At 51.1% G+C, this 24,480-nt stretch overlaps 1 protein-coding gene across 1 annotated transcript in view; it reads right to left on the reverse strand.

Moving 5' to 3' along the window:
- Window positions 1-1,119: 1,119 nt before the first annotated feature.
- The window catches only part of LOC121168204 (EH domain-containing protein 4), a 71,778-nt gene continuing 48,417 nt past the window's right edge, over window positions 1,120-24,480 (reverse strand). Inside the window, exons 4-6 of the mRNA XM_040998092.1 lie at window positions 18,347-18,759; window positions 10,678-10,842; window positions 1,120-4,142 (exon numbers count right to left, since the gene is read on the reverse strand). Of these exons, the coding sequence (XP_040854026.1) occupies window positions 3,606-4,142; window positions 10,678-10,842; window positions 18,347-18,759 (1,115 nt within the window). The 3' untranslated portion in view covers window positions 1,120-3,605. The remainder of the gene's footprint in view (window positions 4,143-10,677; window positions 10,843-18,346; window positions 18,760-24,480) is intronic.

The raw sequence follows: 24,480 nt of genomic DNA on the forward strand, positions 1-24,480 counted from the left end.
TGAGCCATATCCCTTGGCCCATGCACCTCATGCGACTCTTGAGCACCAGGGGCCAGCCAAGTTGCGTGGTGTTCCCCACACAGAGGTGGTTGCTCACACAGATGCTGGGTGGGGCTGGGCGACTGCCTTTTCTATTCCCTAACTCAGACACAATCAAAGCCTCTGCATGTTTGTTGTGGACCTGTCCCTCCCTGGCTGTGGCTCAACCAACCCCGAGATGAGAGCTCAGTCAAAGTAAGCTGCGCTGCAAGTAACTGCACCTGATAGTTGAACTGGTGTGAACACTAAAAAGGAAACATATTGGCTTGTGTTGACTAGAAAAAAAATAGTTTGGAAAAGAAAAACAAACATTTAGCAGTAATGGGACTTCAGGTGAAGTTTGCTCCAGCAGCCAAACCAGAGGGAGCCAGGCCTGGGTTCCCTCCTGCCCACAACAGCTCCTCTTTTAATGCCATTGACACTGATGCATCAAAACGTTCACTTTTTTGCACTCAATATGCCCCAGGAGTTGGAACAGACATCTGTGGGGCCTGGCTTCTAGTGCTAGAATTACCTACAGGTGTTTTTGAACCAATGCATGGTGGTGTGGGAGGGGGGGGATGCACTCGCTCTGAGAAGTGGGCTGAGGTCTGCTGTGGCTTAGAGGGTGGGATGAGAGGAGTACTCTCTAGCCAAATTCCAGGTCCAAATCCCTGACAGGGTAAGTAGGTGCTGGCAGGAAAGACCCAGGTGTCTACTCCACGTGATGGACACTGGCAAGGCCAGAAGCAGGTAACCAGGGCCCACCCTGGCACAACCGTGCTTGCAGCTGTAGGGTCCCACCTTTTGGCTGGGAAAAGGTCCAGGAGGCAGGCCCACACCCCCCAGTGCCTCCAGGCTTAGCGCCCTCCAGCAGCCCCTCCTGTCTTGGCTCTCAGCCATCACTACAGCCTATTCCATTCCTGGATTTTTTGCTGTCCCCCTTTCCCCCATGGGGTAGAACCAGCCTCCCTGATGGAGGTCAATCAGAAGCAGCAAGCTCTGATTCAGCCCCTCTGCTTCACTAGGAAATGCACGCCCAGGGCCCACAGACGACGGGACTCAATGCTTGAAAACCAGAGTCAACAGGAGGCAGGAGGGTGGGGATTTTCTTATAAGTTTATTGATCAGTTGCCTGTGGGATTTTTTCTTTGACACTTCTAAATAGGATTATAAAAAAGAAAAGAGTGGAAGCATGTGTGTTAATTGCACCGGTTAATTGCCACGCAACCCGACACTCTGCCATCAGGACCCGTGTCTGAGTGTTCAGTGGTTCTTGGTCCTGGAATTGTCCTTCTGCTCCAATCTAAATCTGGGGGGTGAGGGTGGGGCAGGCAACTGTAGCAGGCCCTCCCATCTGCATGGCAGCTTGTCTGTGTCCCTAGTGTCACTCTGGGCACCAAGGGATGCCTATGGAAAGGGGCTCGGCAGAGAACTGAGGCCAGCACTGGACACACCAAGTCCCAGGAAGTGAGCAGCTGTCCCCCCAAGGTTGTGGCTGGGTTGGTTGTGTCTGTGGCAGGGCGACACAGGAAATACCAGTCAATTGGAAGGACAGGTTTCTGTATAGATGGCTTCTGTATAGATGACCTTGCCAGCGGCCTCATAGCTGGCAGGATGACCCCAAAACAGTAAGGGCTGCACAGTGTAAACGGAGGTCCAGAGATGGTGGCGTCAAGGACAGAACTGGATATTTCTGGAGCCCAGGGGTCTTCCACTCTGTCTCCTGTAGGGCCACCCCTCCTGGGAGGGCAATCACAGGGCGAGTGACTTGATGATAGAGACCAGGATATGAAGTGGCCACGTCTGGGCTCTAATTTTCCCCCAGGAACATCCCTGGGTCCCAGCAGGGAATGCTGTTTGAGACAAGTCTTCCCAGGCAGAAGCAGCACATGGCAGGCCTGCTGGGCAGCCTGACGCTGGCCGTCTCTACCTGTGTACCCATGCATCACCTTAGCACACATACATCCATATGACACAGGCATGTGTGTCCACCTGCACTCCACTGGGACAGATGGACCAATGTAAAGAAGCAAGGTTATTCTGAACAGGAGGACAGAGGCAGGGCAGCCATGAGCTCTTGGACACAAGACTCCCAGCCTGCCCTTGCAGCCTAAAAATGGGCTTCATGCACTCCAGAAGTCCTGGACTTGCCTGGCAGGACAGGAATTGCAAACTGCTTCCCCCATGAGTCTACTGAAAAGTGCTAAGCCTGCAAACCACATGAGGCACTTGCTGTTCTCACAACACGGTTATGCAAGAAGGCAAGCTGGGGGAGCTAGGGGTGGGGGTGGCATTGGAGCAAGCACTTGCCTCAGACCATGTCTGGAATTGAGGTCACCAGAAAAGTAGTTATGAGGTTTGGGGAAGGCTCAGAGGAGTGGTGGTGTTTTCCAGGGCCAGTGAGCTCCTGGCACGTGCCACTCCCTGCTCCTCTGGCCCTCTCTCTTATTGCATAAATAATGTGGTAGGCACCTGTGGTCCCCTGAGGCAGGTGAGTGAAGGGGTGGTCCTGAGAGGTCTGTAGGGGGACTCAGCCATCACTCCACAGCCAGGCTGCAGGGATGAGGAGGGCACGAGTGGGACAGCCTGCAGCTGGGAGGCTTCATAATAAAGATTCCCTTTCATTTCTGTATAAAGGCTTTTATCTTGTAAGGAAAACAAACCACAAATCCCCCATATTTACTAAAAATGCGTTTTCTACCAGGACAGCAGGGAACTGCAGCAGAGCGATCCCTCCATCTCCAGCCACCTTGGTGTCCACAGGGCCGAGGACAGCAAGTGTACTCAGCCTGGGGACACCGAGTGTTGGGGGCCACCCTGCTGGATGACCAGGATTCCTCCTCCTGCTCTTGCTGCAGGGTGGGTCCTACTTCCTGCACTTGCCAGCCAGGCAAGCTGAGCCTCAGATCTCACTGGGATCCCAAGTGCAATCGAGAACTCTTGCCAAGGGCCAAGGGGAGAGTCCTCCCCAAACACAGCTCTGTAGGGAGAGCCTGGGAGGATGGGTGGGGGTAGGGGACAGTGGCAGAAGGTGGGCGGAGGTGCCCTGCTAGCATGGCCTAGGTGCCCTTCAGCCCAGGTGCAGCCTCTGGCCATGCCAGGGGCCTCTGCCACCTTCTCTTTGGTAGTCTGGAGATAGCAGGACTTCCCTGCTGTTTTTCTCACTACCCTGCCACATGGCAAACCCAATAAATATGATAGCTGAGGCCCCCCACCCCCTGCCAATGACGAGCTGTCCCTGAAGCCCCACAGGTGTGGCCAGCCCCAGCTCCCTCCCCGCCACTGGTCCCTGACTCCACGTTTCTCCAGGACTCTGGGTCGTCTTTGGGCAATTTTGCTTCCTTCTTTACCCTCCGGTCTCTGCTCCCTCTACTGAGTTCATGGCAAGTCAGGGAGTTTCAGAGGGGAGAGGATCTCTGCCTGGCTTCCTCATTCTACATGTGGGGAGACTAGAACACAGAGAGAAAGCATTGTGTGTCCCTGGGCAAAGTCAGTGGCAGAGCAGGCCTCACGCCTGGCAACCCTCACCCACCCATTCCCATCCCACACCGCCCTCCCCTGCTGTACACTCTCCCTCCTGTTCTTCAGTCGGCCTTGGGCAGGGACTTCCTGTGTGAGGGGGGCACAAGGTGTGGTGGCAGGATGCTGGGCAGCTCATAGCCGTCGAGTTTGATCTTGATGAGGTGCTTGGCCAGCGCGAACTCCTCCTCGTCCAGCATGCCATCACAGTCGCAGTCAGCCAGCTTCCAGATCTTGCCCAAGACGCTGTTGGGCAGCTTGGAGGTCACCATCTCCTTCTTGGCATTGACGCCTGTGATCTTGCCATTGATGGGCGACAGGGTGTAGAAGAGCTCATCATACACGGGTTTGTCCTTGGCCACCACCCATTCCTCCTCGTCAGCACCCTCCTTGGCACCTTCGCCATAGCCCTGGTTGAAGGGGCCCTCGGCGGTGCCGTCGAAAGCACCACCTTGCACCATCTGTGTGGGCGCGCTCGTCTCCTCCTGGCTGATGAGGCTCATCAGAGATGAGATCTTGTTGCTCAGCATGTTGTCCACTGCCTCAATCAGCTTGGGCTTCAGCGAGTGGAACTTGGTGAAGTCGTAGTTCTCCAGCTGTTCCTGTGGTGGGTGGAGGGGACAGACCACAGACTGGGTGACTTGGCACTCTCTCTTTGGGAAGAGGGGCTCCTGGGAGGTGGGGGTGGCTCTCCCAGCACCCCCAGTTACTCTGGCGGATGAGATGGATTTCTAATCTAAAGTAGTGATCTCTGCAGGTGGCCATGTGAGTGACAATGGCCCCTTGGCTGAGAAATGCCTCTTTTGCTCGGCTCCAGGAAATCAGTTTGAATTTTTGCAAGTCATTGTGACACACTTCAGTTGACTGATGCTTAACAATCCTAGGAGTGTGTGGGGGGCAGTCAGGGCAAGTGAGCCTGTTTATGAGAGCCACATCAAGACTGAGTCTGTATTTCCTGAGACTATGTTTTTATTTCATGTTAATTTTTTTTTAAAGATTTATTTTTATTGGAAAGGCAGATATACAGAGAGGAGAAGAGGAAGAGAGGAAGATCCGTCCGATGATTCACTCCCCAAGCGACCCCAACGGCTGGAGCTAAGCCAATCCGAAGCCAGGAGCCTATTCCAACTCTCCCATGTGGGTGCAGGGTCCCAAGGCTTTGGGCTGTCCTTGACAGCTCTCCCAGGCCACAAGCAGGGAGCTGGATGGGAAGCGGGCCACCGGGATTAGAACCAGTGCTCATATGGTATCCTGGTGGTTTCAAGCTGAGGACTTTAGCTGTTATGCTATCGCGGTGGGCCCTATTTCATGTTAATTCGGATTGACACATCAAGACACACGTTTCTGTGCTACAATGTGATGTTTTGCTTTAAGAATATATTTGCAATGATCAAATCAGAGAGATGGACCTGTCCATCACTTCAAACATTTAGCATTTCTTTGTGGCAGGGACATTGAAATCCTCTCTTCTAGTTGCTTTGAAATACACAACACATTATTGTGAACTGGGGTTGCCTAGCTGTGCAACGCAGCACCAGAACTCGCTCCACCTGTGGCTGGCACTGCAGACCCAGCCTTGCCTATCTCGGGTCTCTGGAGGTACTCATGCACACTGGGACCCTCCCTTCACCCATCCATCCATCGGTCCCTCCTTCATCCACTTGTCAATCCACTCCCACCCTGTCCATCCTTGGAATCATCCATCTATCCATCCATCCATCCATCCATCCATCCATCCATCCATCCATCCATCCATTGGTCTACCCACCCACCTGTGCATCTTCCCACCCAACATTTACTGGTCACTTGTCACGATCTGGACCCCGTTCTGAGACCAGGGGAGAGAAAACTGTGAATAAAAAACAGTCCAAGTCCCAGCTCTGAGCGAACGTGTGTGGTAAAGGTAGAACAACACTCCAGCTGTTGAGTTGCTGTCTGTTTTGAAAAGGATCAAAGTAGCAGACACATGCTGCTAGGAGGGATGTGCAGAGCAAGTGGGAGAGAGGAAGGCAGGTGTTCCTCGCAGCAGTTGGGGGAATATCCTCTGGGAGCTGGTTTGAGCTCCTCAGCCACCCGAGGACTCCCAGGGACCCTTGCCCATCCCTACACGGGGAGAGAGAGGACAAATTCACTGCTAGCCACAAACTCCCAGGTCCTGGGTGATGAGTCATGCAAAACTTTAAAGAGGCCTGGAGAAACATCACCCATAGGACTTTCACAAACAAAAGCAAAAAACGGTTAATGTGTGGCAGCTTTTGTGGGGCCTCTCAGTGAAGTACGTCTCTATAGGCAACTTTTTTTTCTTAAATCAGATATTCAGAGAGGAGGAAAGACAGAAAGGAATGTCTTCCATTCATTGATTTACTCCCTAAGTGGCCACAACAGCTGGAGCTGAGCCAATCTGATGCCAGGAGCCAGGAGCCAGGAGCCTCTTCTGGGTCTCCCACACAGGTGTAGGGTCCCAAGGCTCTGGGCTGTCCTCGACTGCTTTCCCAGGCCACAAGCAGGGAGCTGGATGAGAAGCAGGGCTACTGGGATTAGAACCAGTGCCCATATGGGATCCCAGCGCATTCAAGGCGAGGACTTTAGCCTCTAGGCTATTGTGCAGGGCTCTATGTGCAACTTCTGAAGGGCACAGAGAGGGCGTCTGTGTGCAATAGCCACACCTGACTATTTTGGGCAGAAGCAATATGACAACTACTAGAGGGAAAAAAGGCATGACCATACTTTTATTATAAGATAGCGAGGAAGAACTGATGAGCAAATACAAAAATATTAGATAGTTAATAACTCTCACCCATCAAGAATCATGCCTAACATGTTTAGGAGTGCATTTCTAGCCATTTTTACACACACAAACACTTGTGCATGTGAAGTAAAATAACATTATACTGTTCAACAGCCTGTTTTTAAGAGATAGATGTATCATATCTATATTAACTTTTATGATTTATTATTATTAAAATGTACAATTCATTGAATGTGTTTATTTGAAACAGAGCGAGGGAGAGAGATATTGAGCTTCTGACTACTGGTTCACTTTCCAAATGCTCACAACAGCTGGGGCCACAGCGGCCCCACGACGGGCAGTCTTCCAGGTCTCCCATGTGGGGGACATCACCTGCTGCCTCCCAGGGCTGCACACAGGCAGGAGGCTGGAGTGTGGAGTGAAGCCTGGACTTGAACCCAGGACTCCACTATGGGATGAAGGTGTCCCAGACAGTGTCTTCTCTGCTATACCAATCCCATGTCCTAGGACCTGGTTATTGATAGTAATACTGAACCTGATGACTTGGCCCAGTGGAGAATTATAATTACAACTTGTGGATGCAGGGCAGGCAACAGGTGCTGGCAGGGGACAGAGCTGACACTTCTCTGGGGTAGGGCTCTGACACCCTTCCCAGGAAGCAAACCTGGTGCCATCTGAGTGGGGTGGCACCCAGACATGGTCTCCGCATATACAGAGCAGTGAGGGCCCTAAATGGTGCCCCCATCCTCCCAGGCAGACGAATTAACCCCACCATGAGCACCACACAATGGTGCCAGCACCATGAGTTCCTGCTGCCAACCTCTGCCATGGGGACTGAAAGCATCTTATACCAAAATCCCGGTGCTGCCTGCAGTGTCCTGGGTGCATGGACATCTGCCCGAATGCCCCATGAGTGGGCCAGGGCCCTGGGTGTGCGCACACACACATAGCCTTGCAGTCTGGCTGAAGAGATGCAAAAAGGTTTAGCCTGCCCAGATCTTTTTCAGTCTGCCGTGGGGGCTCCCATGGCAAAGCTCCGGAAAACTGGGGATGGGAAAAGGCTACAAAGGGGGTGGACAGGAAGCAGCAACTCTTCCTGCCCCGAGGGGGGCATACAGAAAATAAACCCTGCACTCCTGTCACTGTGGGCCCCACAGACCTGGCTGGGGCGTCAGGCCCTCAGCAGCCCTGCCCATTGAGCAGGGTGCATCCCTACCAAATACTTCCTACTGAGATGAGTGCAGTGACACACTGCAGTAATGGGCAGACAGACTGGGTAACAGCAGCCATACAGCTGCTGCCAGAAAGGTGACCAGAAAGGCTTCCAGCCCCTTGAGCAAGCAGGGAAGGCTCTGGCGCCCCCTGCTGCTGGAAATGCCCACAGCAGCCACAGCCAGGACATTCCCCGGCCAGTGGGAGGACTCTGAGGGGACGCCGGAGCCCAGCATTCCTCCTGGTCTGGAGTGCTGAAACATCTGGGCTCAGCTGTATTGCTTGTTCCTACATGTGTGGCCTGGCCCCTGCCCTAGCACCAGAGAGGCACCTTCAAAATCCAATCGGGCTTTAGGCTACCCTGACAAGCTCAGTTACGGGAACAGGAAGCTCTCTTGTGATCCTGACATGGTCCAAGATGCAGTGATGTGAGGCTGAGTGCTCGTGTGGAACCCAACATGTTCCACTCAGTGTACTCAGGGACACCTGTTACCTGCATGACCCTGCAAAGCCCCCCGAGTGCTGGCAATGAGCTGCAAGTGTCCCGAGTCGGTACCCTTCTCTAGGAGGAGTCTCCTTCCAGCTTCCAGGCCATTGCTCCAAACACTCCAGGTCTAAGACCTCTGTGCAGGGACAGCCATTGTGGCACACTGAGCCAAGCTATTGCTTGCAGTGCCAGCATCCCACATGTAACACTGGTTTGAGCCCTGGCCACTCCACTTCTGGTCTAGCTCCCGGCTAACAGGCCTGGGAAAGCAATGGAAGATGGCCCAAGTGCTTGGAGCCCTGTCACTTATGTGCAAGACCCAGATGGAGCTCCAAGTTCCTGGCTTCAACACAGACCAGCCTGGGCTGTTGTAGTCATTTGGGAAATGAACCAGCAAATGGAAAATCTCTCTCCTTCTCTGTCGCTCTCACCTATTTATATAAATAAATAAATAGATGCCCTGTGCAATTAGGGAAGGGCTAGAACCTGCCAAACACCCATTCCTGGTGTCTGCTCTGGCACAGGCATACACAGACGGACGCATTTACCCCACATGCATTAAGTAAGCACCTGTTACATCCTAGATGCCGTGGATATGGCTGTGAACAGGACATGGGTCACTGACTGTGTGGAGCTACAGACTTGTGAGAGTGGGCTGAGAGAATCCAGACAGGACATAATTTGATGAGTCATGCTGCAGCAGCACAACATGCACGTGGGAGCCCCACAACAGCTGCCGCACCAGCTGCAGACCAGCCAGGGTAGTGCAGAGCCCTCACTCCCAGGTCCCCTGGTGTCAGTGGCAGACCGGGCCCCCAAGGGAGCTCAGCAAAGACTCCGACCCTGGCCATGTCCTTGGCACTGCTGTGATATGAACGTCTTCCTAACTTTCATTGAAGTCAGGATGCTGAGTTCCTTCCTGCCAAATCTGACAAGTGGAGACAGCTTGGTCCTGGGGTGCAGGGCATAGCCCAAGGGTGTGAATGGGGAACTGACTTAGGGGGCCCTCAATATGCCACCTGCTGATCTTCAAGTGTAGGGATTACCTGTTTCACTACTGGAAGTCAAGAGGTGCTTCTGTCTTCAGTTTCAGCAAACACCACGCATAGAGAGGCAGCAGTAGAAGCCACCCTGGGGTCAGCAATCTATCAAGGCGATGCCTCCCTTCCTAGCCAGCTGATCCCCCCTACCCCTGCATCCTCCCACTCCCTGCACCCCCACCCCTGGCCACCATCCTGCATCTGGCCATGCCTGCTCGGTTGCCCTTGCCAACCACACTCCAACTTCAGGGCTAAAAGTCGCTGTGGCCAGGGTAGTCAGCACACAGGTGGGTTCTATCTGGCCTCTGGAGTACTTTTTGAAGTTTTGAGCCCAAATCTGAAAATTGTGAGCTTTTTTTCCTCTTTTAAATTAAATAAGTTTATGTTTTAATTCATTTTGCATCACTTAAAAAAAAAACTTAAAAGGCTGCAAGATAGATAGTAACAGACAGGAATCTCTGGTTTACTCCCCAAGTGCCCTTAATAGCCAGAGCTGGGCCCAGTCAAGGTCAGGAGCCTGGAACTCAATCCAGGTCTCCCATGTGAGTGGCAGAAACTGGGTGCTTGAGCCATTATTTGCTGCCAACCTGGGGCACATTAGCAGGAAGCTGGAACTTGGAGTGGAGCCAGGCTCAAGGCCAGGTGGTTTGCACCTGGGATGCAGATGTTTCTTAGCATCATAACCCCAAGCCAGGTGCTTTACGCACAACCCCAGATGTTCAGCTTCTTGGTGTTTCCACAGAATAGTGGCCTGGACAGGACTGCTCTGAAGGTGGGGCATGTTCTCTTTCATCTCCTCCACTGTGGGCCTCCGACAAGTCCTCAGTCCACCCTTTTGTAGAGACATAGTTCCTGGAACTCACATCTCCATCCAATGTGGGAAATCAGAAGAAAGCCAGAGAAGCTCAGCCAGCTCTCCCTGACGCCTGGCCTCTTCCCTGGGGGTGGAGCTGGTGGGTGGCTGCAGACACAGACACTGCACTTAGTGTCACTGGCTTTGCAGAGCCATGCAGCTGACTACATGGGCACAGCTATGGGAGTGGGGCTGGGCCAGAGGCCACACAGGCAGGGGAATTGCACAGGAGGCCATGCCAGGCTGACGTCACCCTGGGGCGGCTGAGCGCAGCCCCCATTCAGGCCCAGACAGCTCCAGGAGCTCTCAGAGATAGAGGAAAGCCACCAATGCCAGCCTTGCTACAAACCCTGCCCGTGTCCAGTGAAGCTCAGCGTTGCCCGCAGAACTCTGTGTGCCTGATGGGCCCTCTCAGGCTTGCAGCAGGGACACAGCCTGAGCACTTAACCTCAAAGGCCGGGCAGGGTATGGAGAACCTGCCCAAGGTGACCTTCAAAGCCATTCCTGGCTCTGATTTCCTTAAGGTTCTGGGAATTCCAAAGACAGGAACTCCCTGGACAGCAGAGCTGCCACCCGAACACAGACTAAGAGGGTTGTTCATATGTGTTTTCCATGTGCTGTCTCCTGCTGCAGTGCCATTCCTGCCCCAGGTTAGGTATCTAAGAGCACGGATCAGCACTCGGGGGATAAATTTGTTGCATTCTCCTCTGTCCTAGGTCCCAAGACCCTCAAGTGTACCCGGGAGGCAGCCAGACCACATGGTGCTGCCCAAGACGCTGGAATGGGCTCCCCGTACCTGCATCACCTTGACCTCAGGGAAGTCCCCCGCGGAGATCTGGTATTCTCGCTGCAGCTGAATGTAGATTTCCGGCAGCCTGCTGATGAGCTCCCGTTTCTTGTTTTCCTTCCCAAAGACACTGGGCATCTCCTTCTTCAGGTAGCTGATGATGTAGGCATGCACCTGCAGGGGTACACTGCACGTGAGGGCATGCCATGCAGGTATCCACTAACAACTATGCTCAGAGGCAGAGGGAGGGTGAGGCACCCAGGGACCGAAGCAGAGAAAGCTGACCTCAATGATATATTTGAGTTGGGGGCAGGGCAGATCTACAAAGTGGATGAGCCCCTCACTTCCCTGGGAGAGTAAGTGGAGAGAACCCCATTGCTGAAGGCCAGGCAGACGAGCAGGATCCAGAAAAAGGCATGGGGAAGTGGAATGTGACAGAGCAAGGGGAAGAGGGGGCACTTGAGTGGTGAGAGGAATGAGTGCCAGGGTGGGTAGAGAGAGTATGAGGGAGGGTGGTGGTAACAGTGGGACCAGTGTCTGTGGGGTCACGGCACATGAGGTGGGTGGGAGGTGTGGGCAGCATTTAGCCTCTGCTCAGGAGGTACTGGGAGCTGTTGGAGGATATAGAGGGAGGTTCTGCCAGCGCAATGTCTGAGCAGATGATGGTTCTGGAAGGGGGGGCACACTAATGCTGTGAGCTCTCCTATTTGCCAGGTGTGCTGAGACCATGGGGGCAAGGTGGGGCTGCCCTGAAGACAGCCACGAGGAAGATTGGCTAACGAGGGGGAAATATCATGGCCATGGCTGAGTGGGGTCTCCAGGGGACAGAAAGTGAGCAGATGGCCAACAGCTGAGCCTGGTGACTGACCAGCAGACCTTAGATAACCATTTCACCTACTGCTTAGAAGCACCAGGAAGTGAAACTAGAGGTGACGTACATGGCTGATCTACCCAGAGATGGTGCCTCATGAGCAGTGAGATCAGAATCCAGCACTTCCGCAGGGAAGGTGAGGCACTGAGGTCCGTGCAGACTCAGCACCCAAATCATTTCTTTCTTTTTAAAAAAGATTTATTTATTCGAAAGGCATCTTCAATTTGCCGATTCACCCTCTAAATGCGTGCAGCAGTGGGTTAGGGCTAAGCCAAAGCCAGGAGCTGGGGACTCCACTGGATCTTCCACATGGATGGTCCAAGCATTTATGCTATCATCAGCTGCCTTCCCAGGTGCAGTGAGAAGGAGCTGGATCAGAAGCAGAGTTGCTGAACTTTTAAAAAACAGACTTATTTTGTTTATTTGAAAGGTAGAATTATAGTGAGAAAGAGGAAGAGAGGGATCTTTCACTCTCTTTCACTCCCCAAATGACCAGTGACCAGGGCTGGACCAGGCTGAAGCCAGGAGTTTCTTGTGGGTCTCCTCTTCACGTGAGTACAGGGGCTCAAGCACTTGAGCCATCTTCTACTAGTTTCCCAGGCACAATATCAGGGACCTGGGTAGGAAGCAGAGCAGCTAAAATTTGAAGCAGCACCCATATGCGATGCAGGCACCGTTGGCAGCAGCTTAACTTGCTATAACACAGCGCCAGACCCAGGACTTTGCCATGGGATACAGACATTGAAGTCATTTTTACAGGAGGCCAGCTGCCTGGGCCCAGCTGGCAGGAAGATGCTCTCTGGTATAGGATGTCTGGAGGCCCAAGGATGAAGCCCCAGAAACCTGGATCACAATGCTTGCTGGTGGTTGGAGTGGGACATCCCATTGGGAGAGCTCTGTGGCCCCTTCTTCAGCATTTCCCCTCCCCCTTGCGCTAGGCCCACTTGGGAACAGTAACCCATGCTCATTACAAAAGCTCCTTTTGTGTGGCCTGAATTCTCCAGACAATTTAGAAGTCAAGCAAGTAACTAAAATAAGTGCGGATGGAAAACAGAAGAGTGATTACAAAAAGCAAACGACAACACAGTTATGGAAAATCCTATTAAAGAGAACAGACTCCTACTGTAATCTTGGGGCAGAATGGAAACTGAATACCAGGGTAGACAGAGACATTCCACAGCTCGCCTGATGCAGGCTGGCAGGCCCAGTGCTAGGACGGGCTAGGACAGCTATGCGGGGGTTATGTGCCCAGAGCACACACTGCTGCCACCTCCCAGGAGACAAATTTGGAAAGCTGACTCTAACTCTATCACCGGCAAACTGGTTCACTTCCTTGGTGTTCGGATGAAAGCAAATGAACAGCCAATGCTTCGAGAGACCTAAGCAAATAAAAGTTTGGGAGCCCTTGATTTCTGATTCTGGCCTTCAACTGTGTGCCTGAGGACATGATGCTGACTAAGCTGTAACACCAGAGAACTCTGCCTTCGGACGTGAACACCTGGTGTGCAGTATGGGCGGACCTGGGGTGGGGTCCCCCAAGGACTTGTTGGTATTGTCACATTCTGCAGCCCCTCTCATCACTGCCGTGGCCTCAGCCGTCCTGGAAACCTTGGAACCGGAGCCAGTCCCGGAGCAGGAAATGGCTCAGCTTCCCATCCATAAGGTCTTCTCACTTAGATGCCCCCTCCCAGAGCCTGCCAGGTGGGCATCTCTGAGCCGCCAACCCCTGACCAGGCAAGGCTTAGTCCCTGCTCCCATACCCATGCACCTGCCATACCTCTCCACCCACTGACTGGCCCCAGCTCTGTCATCTTAGATCCTGTGATGTTTACTGGCCGATGACTGTTATTACACAATGCGTGCACGGCTTCCAGTGCCCTGATCTCATGCCAGGTCTCAGCTCCCTCCTCCTCCCACTTGCCTCATATTACCTGTGTCATGACCCTCAGGTGACCTGCTCATGTGACAGGTTGCTCTCAGGCCCATCCCCTACTTCTAGAAAGTTCCACTGGTCTACTCTGTCACAGCCTCTGCATGGCTGCCCCACTCTTTTGTCTTTCCTGGAGTGTCCCAGGCAATAACCCAGGATCAGAGCTCCCACAGGGGGCAGGCACGTGCTGACGTGAAGTTTGTCAAGTTCCATGGCAAATGGTGATTCTGGGAAACATGAAGACTGAATCTGGAAGGGATCTCTGCACTGACGTTATCTTTCGATTCCAGGAAATTCAAATGATGTGTTCAAGGTCATACAGCTCGCCAGAAGATGGCAGAGCTGGCACTGTACACTATGACCTCACTCCTGTCCTGCTGGAATTAATTAGTCCTGCGGCTATGAACTAAAACCTCCCTGACACTGCTAAAAATCTGGAATTCCAAACAAGGTGTGACCTATGGAATAAGTGTATGGAAGCTGTGGCTGCAGGCATGATGTCTGATCAGCCCCAGGGCTCTGGAAAGTTCTGGAGGTCACCAGTGTACCAGAAAACAGCTATGTCACTGCACACCGCCTGGAACACCCAGGCAGGAAAAGCCCGCACCTGCCAGATGTGTTTGAGGGGCTCAAGGCCACAGCCAATTCCAAAGGCTGGCTCGTGCCCTAAAGGGTAAAAGATCCCAGCAAAAAAGGACCAGAGGGCCAGCCCTGGCCACGGAAGCAAGTGGAAATAGTATGAGGGTTTCTTTTCTTCAGGATGAAGCAGAGGAGGAGTAGCAAAGAGGAAGGAAGGGAGGAAGGGGTAGGCTCTGGCCCTGGTCCTTGCCGGGTGAGCTGCTGCGGGGAGCAGGCATCACCCACATATCTAAGTATACCTTGCCCATGAGAAGAGGAGTGTAAGTGTCCGCTGCTACTAACTGACGGATGAGGACTAGCTGGAGTCACAGGGACTGTGGAGGAGGCTGTTTGACCTTCACTGAACCATGAAGGAATTCCTCAGATATGAGGGCTAACAGGAGGAGTGTGTAATTCATGGGGATAAGGCACTGCTTCAGTTTTGCCTTTCCCTTCTTTCAAACAGGAAAAGCCCCAAGTCAGCTACCGAGGATGACTGGGGGTCAAATCATACAGAGCCAAATGACAAAGTGTCCAAAGTGTCAGTTTCTCTCTGGGAATAATGACTTGCTGAACGGAGAAGGATCTCCTTCCTCTGAAATGCACCTGTATTCACATGCTGTTCTCACCCTAGAGAGGCTGCCACAAGTCCCATTAATGTGTTCTGCAATGTGTGTGTGTGTGTGTGTCCCCAGCAGTGAGATGCTTGGACTTGAGTGCCATTGCTTATATTCACCCTAGGCATGGAGAACAGCCCAGGCAGCTGGGATTGGGAGCTACCAGTGTGCACGGCAGGACAGCACCATTTGTGGAATTAACCGCTGGGCAGTAGCTAGAGCAAGGCCATCTGGCCAAACCCAGCCCCACTCGTTATAAACACTCCCACCCACCTGAAAGCCTGTGTGGCGAAAGCCTGCATGGTGGTAAGCTCAGCCAGAAAGGCAGAGAGCATGTAGTAACAGGCAATCAGCACATTTTAAAGGTGGGTTCACAACAACATGTCAATCTCCTGTGAACAAACCAGAGCCCCAGAAGTGAGCCCACAGGGGTGGTGAGAGTGTGAGATGGGGAGGATGGCAGAGAAAAGCTCCGTTATTCTGTTCAGATCAAAAGGCACTCCAAGAGCATATGGTCAGAGGGGGACTTGAGGGGCCCCCACAGTCACCTGAGGTCAGTCTTCTGAGAGAGGCATCCTTATAAGGGCTCTAGCGCTGCCATCCACAACAGCTCTGGGCTGCCTGCTGTGCTATTTTTAAAGACCTGCCTGGGACCAAGCATTAAAGCAATCTCATCAGCTGCTGACAGAGATTTACCCTTGAGCCTACATCCAGCTGGGGCGCTAACAACATCTGATTTTTGCATGGGACAGCTGGGAAAGCCGGGAAAGTTGGGCTCTGCCTGCAATCTGTGCAAGATTAAGCAGAGAACCCATTTAGAAAACCAACTGAATCCCACAGAGCAATAACAGGGAGCCCTAGGAAATTGCTGAGTGTCTCTCTTGGGTCTCAGTTTTATGGGTTCCTTCCTCAAATATTGCCTCAGTTTTTTGTTGAGCAAAGATTTCCAAATGGGTGGGACCCTTTCCTGTTCTTGGGCAATGCATTCATGAAGGGTGAGGTCTGGCAGTGAACAGGAAAGCATTGGACTGCCATGCGCAGGTCCCTGAAGCACTGCTGTAAAATCTGTAAGCTCTTTCATGTGGCTACTTTAATTACAGCTAGAGAATATGAAGCTATATTTTCCAAACCCTTGTTGGGGTTCTCACAGGATAGCTTGGTTTAAAGAATCCTTCCGTTACCCTGAAGGGCATCTCAAAGTGTGAACAGCCTTAGGAGGTTGTCCCGATCACACAAAATGTGATCTTGAGGTTAACCAAAAACCCACTCCAACAGGCTCCTGTTTCCTTAAAATGGAGAGTTGTGAAAAACAAACAACAACAAAAACCACGTCTAAGAAGAAAGAAGTAGGGTGATGCTGGGAATTCACAAGAGCTTTTCATGCTAGCATAAAGCCACGACACTTGGAGTTTGATTAAACCAAGAAGGCACCTTCTGGATCGGATGGGAATATGCTGTTCCAGGAACAGACACCCCACCCCGCGCTCTGCCCCAGAGTGGACACTTCTTAGGTTACCCCTTAAATTGTGGGTTTCTGTGCATGGAGTATTCTGTGGAAGAAACAGAATGACAGCTAATTGCAAAAAGCAAGGACACAGGGAAGGAGCTAACATAGATGCTGTCCATTCTGGCTTGTGGGCGGACCTTCCTGAACCAGCAGTCAGTGTGCCCAAGGTTGGAATCTCTATCTTGCACCCTGCAGACTATGATGGCTCAGGGAATTAGTTCATCTTTCCCAGCCTTGGTTTCCTCATGTGTGAAATGAGGATAACAAAGCCAAACCACATGCAATGAAAGACAGGATCTGATCAAATGACATAAGTGGTGCACAACGTGCAGCTTCTGGAACCCATTTAAGAAAAACTGAGGGAGGGGCTACTATTGTGGCCCAGTGGGTCAAGTTGCCACCTGCGACACCAGCATCTCAAATCGGAGTGCCCGTCTGAGTCCTTGACTGCTTTCGATTCAGTTGCCTGTGAACATGTCTGGAAAGGTGTCGGAAGATAGCCTGAGTACTTGGTTTCCTGTCACCCAGGTGGGAGACCAGGATGAAGCTTTTTACTTGCTAGCTTTGGTCTGGACTAGACCGAGCTGTTAAAGTCTAGATGGAAGATCTCTTTCTGTTTCTCCTCTAAATAAATAGATACATACTTAAACAGAAACTGGACGAGGTGGGCAACTGGCACAGTGGTTAAGATGACACCTACACATCACCGTGCCTGAGTCTGAGTTTCGGCTCATTTCCAGTTCCAGTTTCCTGCTAATGTGCACCCAGTGACAGCTGAAGCCCTTGGGTCTCTGCCACCCATACAAGAGATCAATGAGGTCCCAGTTCTTGACTTCAGCTTGGCTCAGCCCTGGCTATTGTGGGAATCTGAGGGGTGGACCAGCAGACAAAACTGGTTAAGAAAAGGATGAACCTGCCCAATTAAAATCACTTTTAGGAAAAATAAGCCCTTCCAGAGTGAAGCATTCAGACGACTCCATGTGCACATAAGTAATGACTAGTGCAGGGACACGGCCTGCCAGTGTGACAGTGTGCCCCCCAGGCTGTCCCTTAGTGCTGAGCTTGGCTTCTAGCACAGCCAGGAACATTTCCTGTCCCCACTCTCGGTGTGGCACTGTGCTGTGAGCAGCTGGCACTGCAAAGCTCTGACTGCAAATATCTGCACTTCAAACATTTTCCTTTGTAAAGAGGAACAAGCCAGATACTATTCTTAGGAAGGAAAAAAAAAAAAAAGCTTTCTTCCCTCCAGAAAGCTCAGCAAGCTTGGCCACCCACCCGCCGTGCAGCACAGGGCCTGTATTCTCTGCAGCACATGAACACAGAGCTACCCTCTGTCTTCAAACCCAGGCTGGGCCAGCTCCTGCAGAAGGGCCTAGCACCCAAGGACAGCAGGCAGCTCTCCACAGCCACCGGAGCTCAGCACTTCCAGCTAGCGCTTGCTCCTCACTGACCTAGAAACTGGAACATGGCTGCGGATGCCCAGCCCTAAGCAGGACCTGGGGTGGGCATTCAGCCCTGTGCTCAGGATGCCAATGCCCATATTAGAAATGCCTAGGTCTACCTCTTGGTGTCCACTGATGAATTCCAGCTTCTCATCAGTGCAATGCTGGGAAGTGGCAATGAACATTCAAATACTTACGTTCCTGTCACCCACGTGGGAGACCTGGATCCAGTTTCTAGTTCCTCTGCTTTGGCCCACACTCAGCTGTATCTGTTGCAGGCATTTGGAAATGAACTAGCAGATACGAGCTCTATCTGTCTGTCTCTCAACTCAGAAGGGGAGAGATTACAACTCCAAACCAGCCTCCTGTACAGGTTAGCTTGGAGCCAGCATGCTCCCTGGGACTGGTGAGAGGCTCAGTAGTTCTATCCACACTGTCTGACTACATTCACTACCTGTGCCCAGTGTCATGCTGAGCATTGTAGCACTGACAAACGGTCACACTGAAGTGTCCTGAGACCCTCAGCTTCAACCACCTGCCCAAGGCCATTGGAGGCTGAGACTAGAATGTGAGCAGGGTGCCTTGGGCTTGGGGCTTCATTGCTAACCCACCACATGCTCTAGCCCTCATGCTTATTGGAGTGGAGTACCCTGTCCCTCTCCATTGTGACATTCATGGCGTCTTCTGGCTTACCTTGGCCAGCCTTGCTCGCTTGATGAGGTCATTGAGCTTGCGTACGGCCGCCTTCTGTGGAAGGCTCTGGATGTCCCTGAAGAGGTCCTGAGCCTCGGCCTCGAAGAGCCGGCGGTTGTCTGTGTTCTGCAGAGGCTGGGCCCAGAAGGAGCCGATGTACACACGCAGTACCTCAGGTGTGTTGATGACCTTGCCCAGGGACCACATGAGAGCCCCGTACACCCGCATCAGCTGCTGTGTGTCCACTTGGTCAGCCTTGTTCAGCACCACACGGATCTTGTCATCCTGACCCCGGAAGGCCTTGATGGCTTCTGAGAACTCATCTGAGATATCCAACTTGTGGGCATCGAAGAGCAGGATGATCCTGTCGACCCGCTCGGCAAACCACTGCAGAACCTGGCAGAAGTCATACCCTGGTGGGGAGACAAGGGCATGTTGTTGTTGAAGGATGAGGCACTTGGAAAAGCGTGAGGGTTGCCTGTGGAAAGCCCTGTGTGTCAGAGGGAAAATCGCTTCACTTGGGGTCCTGGACTGGCTATACTTGGTTATTGCAAGGCTCTGGGCTGGCATGGGTTGAGTTTTGCCACCTTCTGTGCTTGCAAGCCCATGTAGTTCCCATGCATGTCTTATTTCACCTGGAATCAGGAGCTCTGAGCCACCACAGACGATGGGTCAAAGGCTCATAGTTCTGTCTAGTCTCACATCCCTGGGAGCACCCAAGAAGCAGGGCAGAAAGCTTGGAGTCTGTGCAGAGTACACAGCAAGCATGGCGGGGGTGGGGGTGACCCTCTGTGAATTCAAGCTTGTAGGGTGTGAAGAGGTCAGAGGTCAGCCAGGGCATGACTGTTTATCATTCAGACTATTCATAGCTTAAGTGGTTCACAAACACACATATTTTTAAAAATAATGTCTCTCAGCCATTCTGTGAAGTAGCCTCTTGCCAATTTCTTTTTTTAAATGGCCAGGTCCACGACATAGTCTGTTCAGCTCACTTTGGCCACCGACCAATTCAATCCAAATCATGCAGCTAAATAAACACTCTTCGGCCCGAGGTCAAGACTCTCAGGCATGTCCTTAGGGAGGCAGATTCCCACGAGAAGCAAACAAGAGGAGGCCAAGCCCACCAGAGCTATTTTTAATCTCAAGGGGATGGGTGGCATAAGTGGAGCCTCCATCTGGCTTGGTCAGCCCCCACGTGCCACCTGCTCTGACTCCCATTCCCCTAGCCAACTGTTCCTTTCTGACTTTGGAAAGTCTCAAATATTGGAGAGTCCTGCCAAGAGTATGGGGGAACACAGCAATAAAAGGAAGGCTTATTCCAATGCAGAAAATTTTGGAACCATCCATAGCTTTATCTCACTATGCATTTTCCATGAGGATCATATGTCGGAATCCAGAGTGTGACAACTGGCACACTACTTCCAATATATTTTGACCCTCTGCCTTACTTGCCTCAATTTTTTTTTCTTAAAGATTTATTTTTATTTATGTGAAAGGCACTGTGAGATAGAGACTGACACAAAGAGATCTTTTACCCACTGGTTCACTTCCCAAATGGTCATGGCAGCCAGACTTGGGCCAGGCTGAAGCTTGTAGCCTAGAACACCCACATGGGTGGCAATGACTCAGACATAAGAATTTGTACCACCTTCTGCTAGATTTCCCAGGTACATTAGCAGGAAACTGGAATGGAAGGAGAGCATCTGGGCTTGCATTGGTGTACCAATATGGGATGACAGCATTGCAGGTAAAGGCTTAATCTACTATATCACCATGCTGGTTTCTTAGATATATATATATATATATATATATTTCAAGTTTGATTTATTTATTTGAAAGGCAGTGAGAGAGAGAGAGAGAGAAAGAGATTTTTCATCTATCAATTCACTTTTCAGAGGGCCACAGTGGCTAGAGCTGTTGATCTGAAGCCAGGAGCTAAGAGATCCTTCCAGGTTTCCCACATGGATGCAGGGGTCCAAGCACTTAGGCCATCCTTTGCTGTTTTCCAAGGACATCAGCAGAGAGCTAGATTAGAAGCAGAATAGCTGGGACCCATATCGGATGCTGGTACTGTAGACGGCAGTTTTACCTGCTATGCTGCAGTCTCCACTTTAGATACTTTTTAAAAGGGGTGGGTGTTGTGATGCCTGTGTCCCATAATAAGAATGTCAGAATTCAACAGCCACCTCTGGCTCCTGACTCCAGTTTCCTGTTAAGGCAGACCTTGGGAGGCAGTGGTGATGGCTCAAGGAATTGGGTTCCTGCCACTCACATGGGAGACCTGGATAGAATTCCTGGTTCTCAGGTTCACTCTCTTCCAGCGCCTGTCATTGCAGCTATTTGGAAAGTGATTTGTGGATGGGAGGAATTCTTTCTCTTTTCCAAGTTTAGTTCACTTCTATAACAAAATGCTACACAGCAAGGAAGACAGATTTATTGTCACAACTTCACTTGTCAATACAGGTAATCTCCTCCCCCGCCACCCCCCCCAAATGCCAAGTAAAAAAAATCTATTCCAAAGGGTAACCACACCAAGATGTCACTCACACAATGTTAAAACACCAAGCCAAGCTTCACAGTCGCTAGTTAAGTACTGCAGCACAACTGTGAAACATGAGCTAGAGTTAAGGATGTGGGCAGTCTCTGGGGATGGGGGAGTGTGGGATTCAGGGCAGATAGACAGTGTCTGGAGGGGAATGACGCATTCATCAAAAGAAGAGGGGTCGGTGGACAGAAGTTTCCATGCACTTGAACCCACGTAAAAGGGAACAGTTGAACAAGTAGCTTTAAAAAAAAATAAAAACACAACAATCAGAAACACTCTCAGCCTCCCTCTGCCCCTGAGTACCCCTTACCAGAGGAAGCCACTGCCTGGAGGGTGGGGTCTGTGATAAGTGCACATCTGGCCTGCATAGGGCACACTGTCACTTGCCACTCTGCAGCCCTGCTGGGGGATGAGGAAGACAAAAAGGCAGCGCCTGGAAAATGGGCTGAGTCTGCCTTGCACTCCTTCAGCAGCCAGCTTAGCCCAGAGGGAAGCCCAAGACTCCTTGAACAGATTCTACAGATATATGCAGATTTTGAGTCAAGATCTCACCTCGAGTCCTGTTCCTGTAAGGCCATGACAGTAAGCCTCCCAAGAAAACCCAAGAGACTGTCGTGGGCCCAGGCCGTAGGTGGGAGACTCCCAGCAGAGGAACTGATGCTTAGGAACCACTCCGGGAGGGTGACCAGCTCAGCAGAGCCACGGCAGGAGGTCCTATGGGTGGCTGACCGGCTTGGCCTTTCACCCAGACACACTTTCTCTGTCTCCCTGGGGATCTGAATTAGGGTCTCTGAAGGTTCAGAAACAGAGGAAAGGAAACGCTGCGTCCAGGTTCATGTTGGAGTGGCCATGAGCTGGCTGTTTGCTGGATGCCTTCTGTCTGGTGGGGGGTGACTTTTGTGGGCCACAGAAGCTGAAGGTGTGATGCTGTCCCTTGCCCTGTTCCTTAGCAACTGGGGGGAGGGGGGAGTGATCTACAATCAGACATCCATCTCCGTCCACCAGAGTGGAGCGCTGAACCTGAGGGAGTGGTGCAAAGTCCTGGGAGAGAACACATACATTCATAGGACAGATGGTTGGCTCAGTGTAGCGGTTACAATTCCTCCCAGGACGTCTGCATTCCATGTTTGAACACCTGGGTTTCAGTCCCTGTTCTGTTCCTTCTTCCAGTTGTATGCTCAGTGTGCACCCTGGGAGGCAGCAGGTGGTGGTTCAACTAGGTCTCTTCCACGCCACATGGCATGGGTTCTGGGTTCCTGGCTTTACATGGTCCAGTTCTGGCTGTTGCAGGCATTTAGGGGGTGAATCAGTATAGGGGAGATTTCTTTAGCTGCCTTTCAAATAAACAACTGAAAACTAAAACAAATAGCAGTGGTGGCTGAGTTGAGTCCAATGGTGGAGGTTTCTTATCCCTTTCCTGAGCCTAGTTCTTCCACCTTCCCATTAAATTTGTGAGTTATCTGATCCTACAAAAATAACTGGGTTCCTGCCACCCACCTGGGAGAGCTAAGTCAAGTTCTGGTTTCTGGCTTTTTTTTCTCTACTAAAAAAAAGTTTGTAAGAAAAAAAAGACCCGCCTTATTGCATTAGAATTCTTTTCTAAGATTTATAGGGAAAGAGAGGGGAAATCTTCCCTCCAAACAGCTACAACAGCTAGGGCTGGTTAGGCCTAAGCCAGGAGCTGCTTCTGGTCTCCCAAGTACTTGGGCCATCCTCCATTGTTTTCCTCTGTGCCCTACTTTCTCCTCTGCGAAGTGGGGCTAATAATGGTGCCCACAGACCTCACAGAGCTGCCAAATTAAGATCAGGGAAGCATAGAATCTGCTGGGTACCCACAGAGCTATCAAAAAATGTTATCTGCTGTCTATTTTTAAGACTTTTCTCTCCAGTGTCTGGTGCAGAGTAGAGGTGGGAGGAAGTGGTGTGTATGCAACAAACGTTTGCTAAAGGACATCAGTCAGGGGGAAGCAGAGTATGCAGCCAGCAGGTAAAGGGAACAGTGTAATGACACTTATGCCAAAGGAGAGAGGCAGTGCATGGAAAACAGATACAAGGACTCAAACGAGGAAAAACCACTCCTATTTTGTAAGCAGAGCAATGGGCTTGGGAAGGCCTTGTGGCCTTCCTTTTCTTGCTTGGAGAAGGGATGGCATCCTACCTGTTGCTTTTAAAGAGGCAATAAACCTGGGATTGTGGTCACGGACACTGGCCAGCTCCAGGAAGCTGCCTGGGTACTAACCTGGCTGAGACTACTTGAGGCACACATGTGCCTGGCAAGATGGCATCAAGGAGTATTCTCAACATTCTGTTACAGAGGATGCTAGCTTCCTATCAGAACCATAGTCCTGTGAAAGGCTTAGCCACCAAAAGCTGATGAAGAGCCATTGGTCACCCTCAGACTGCATGTGGCCCTGGGCTGCTGTTTGGTTTGATCTTCACAGGGTTGTTGTAAAGATTCATTTATTGAACTGAAACTCACATTAGCAATAGCCAGAGCTGGGTCATGCTGAGGTAAAGAGCCAGCCTCTTGATCCAGTTCTCCTGTGGGGGTAGCCAGGGACTCAACTACCCAAGCCATCCCTTGTTCCCTCTCAGGGAGTACATTAGCAGGAAATTGGAATCAAAAGCAAGGCTAGAATGTGAACTCAGGCACTCCAATACAAGAGCTGGGCATCCAAAGCAGTGTCTTCATCTTAATTTGCCTGCCCAGGAAAGTTTTTATAATCTCGATGATGGTGGTGGTTATACAAGTACATGCACTTACTTATGACAAACCCTAGAATTCTCCAATTATTACACAAGTATGTTATTCCAGGCACTTAGGAAAGCTTGTAGAAAGATGAAATTAAAAGTTAATTTCAGTGCAAAGACTTTTAAGAATCTATACAGTGTTTTTGCAAAATACCTTTTCCATGAATTTTTTGAAGACCTCTCTGTGCAGTGTTTACTTTTTCTTCCTAACAAAATAAACATCTGTGAACCTGCCACAACTTTGTGAAATGCCCTTCTACCTTGATAAAATTGGCTTATAAAGTAAAAATAAATATGGAAGAAAAAACCGCAAGGTTGCTAAACTTGTTTAACGAGACCCATTTCCACAACCTGTTGAACAGCCCAGGGAGGGGGGATGTGTATTTGTACAGGGGCTGGGGTAAATTACCTGGCCATATGTGAAGGCAAAGGCAGTGAAGGGAAAGGCCCATCCTTTAGAAGTGGTTCAGTCTTAGCAGCCATTCAAGAGCCCTAATGTAAAATCAGGCTCCTGACTAGAGTCCTAGGGTGCCCTACCTTCTGGTCAAGGCAGTAAGGTAGGCAGGCTCTCATGGTGACAGGAGAAGGGCAAGAAGGCTCAGAGTTTCACATGGCCTGGATAGTAGATTTGTGTGTATGCTTGTGAACATGCATGTGGGAAATCCTGTGTGTGTGTGTACGCCCATGCAGAAATACACCCAATATCAGAACCTTCCCATGCTACTCACCATATTTTCAATATTTACTCATTCAACTATGGGAAAGCAAATTCCTTAAGAATTTCAAGTAGATGTTGTGGAAGAAAACAGAGGTGCAATCAGGCCACCTGTTTAAAAAT

Source organism: Ochotona curzoniae, unplaced genomic scaffold, assembly GCF_017591425.1.
Source record: "Ochotona curzoniae isolate NIBS_2020 unplaced genomic scaffold, NIBS_Ocur_1.0 patch75, whole genome shotgun sequence".
In the NCBI taxonomy this organism is placed as follows: Eukaryota; Metazoa; Chordata; class Mammalia; order Lagomorpha; family Ochotonidae; genus Ochotona; species Ochotona curzoniae.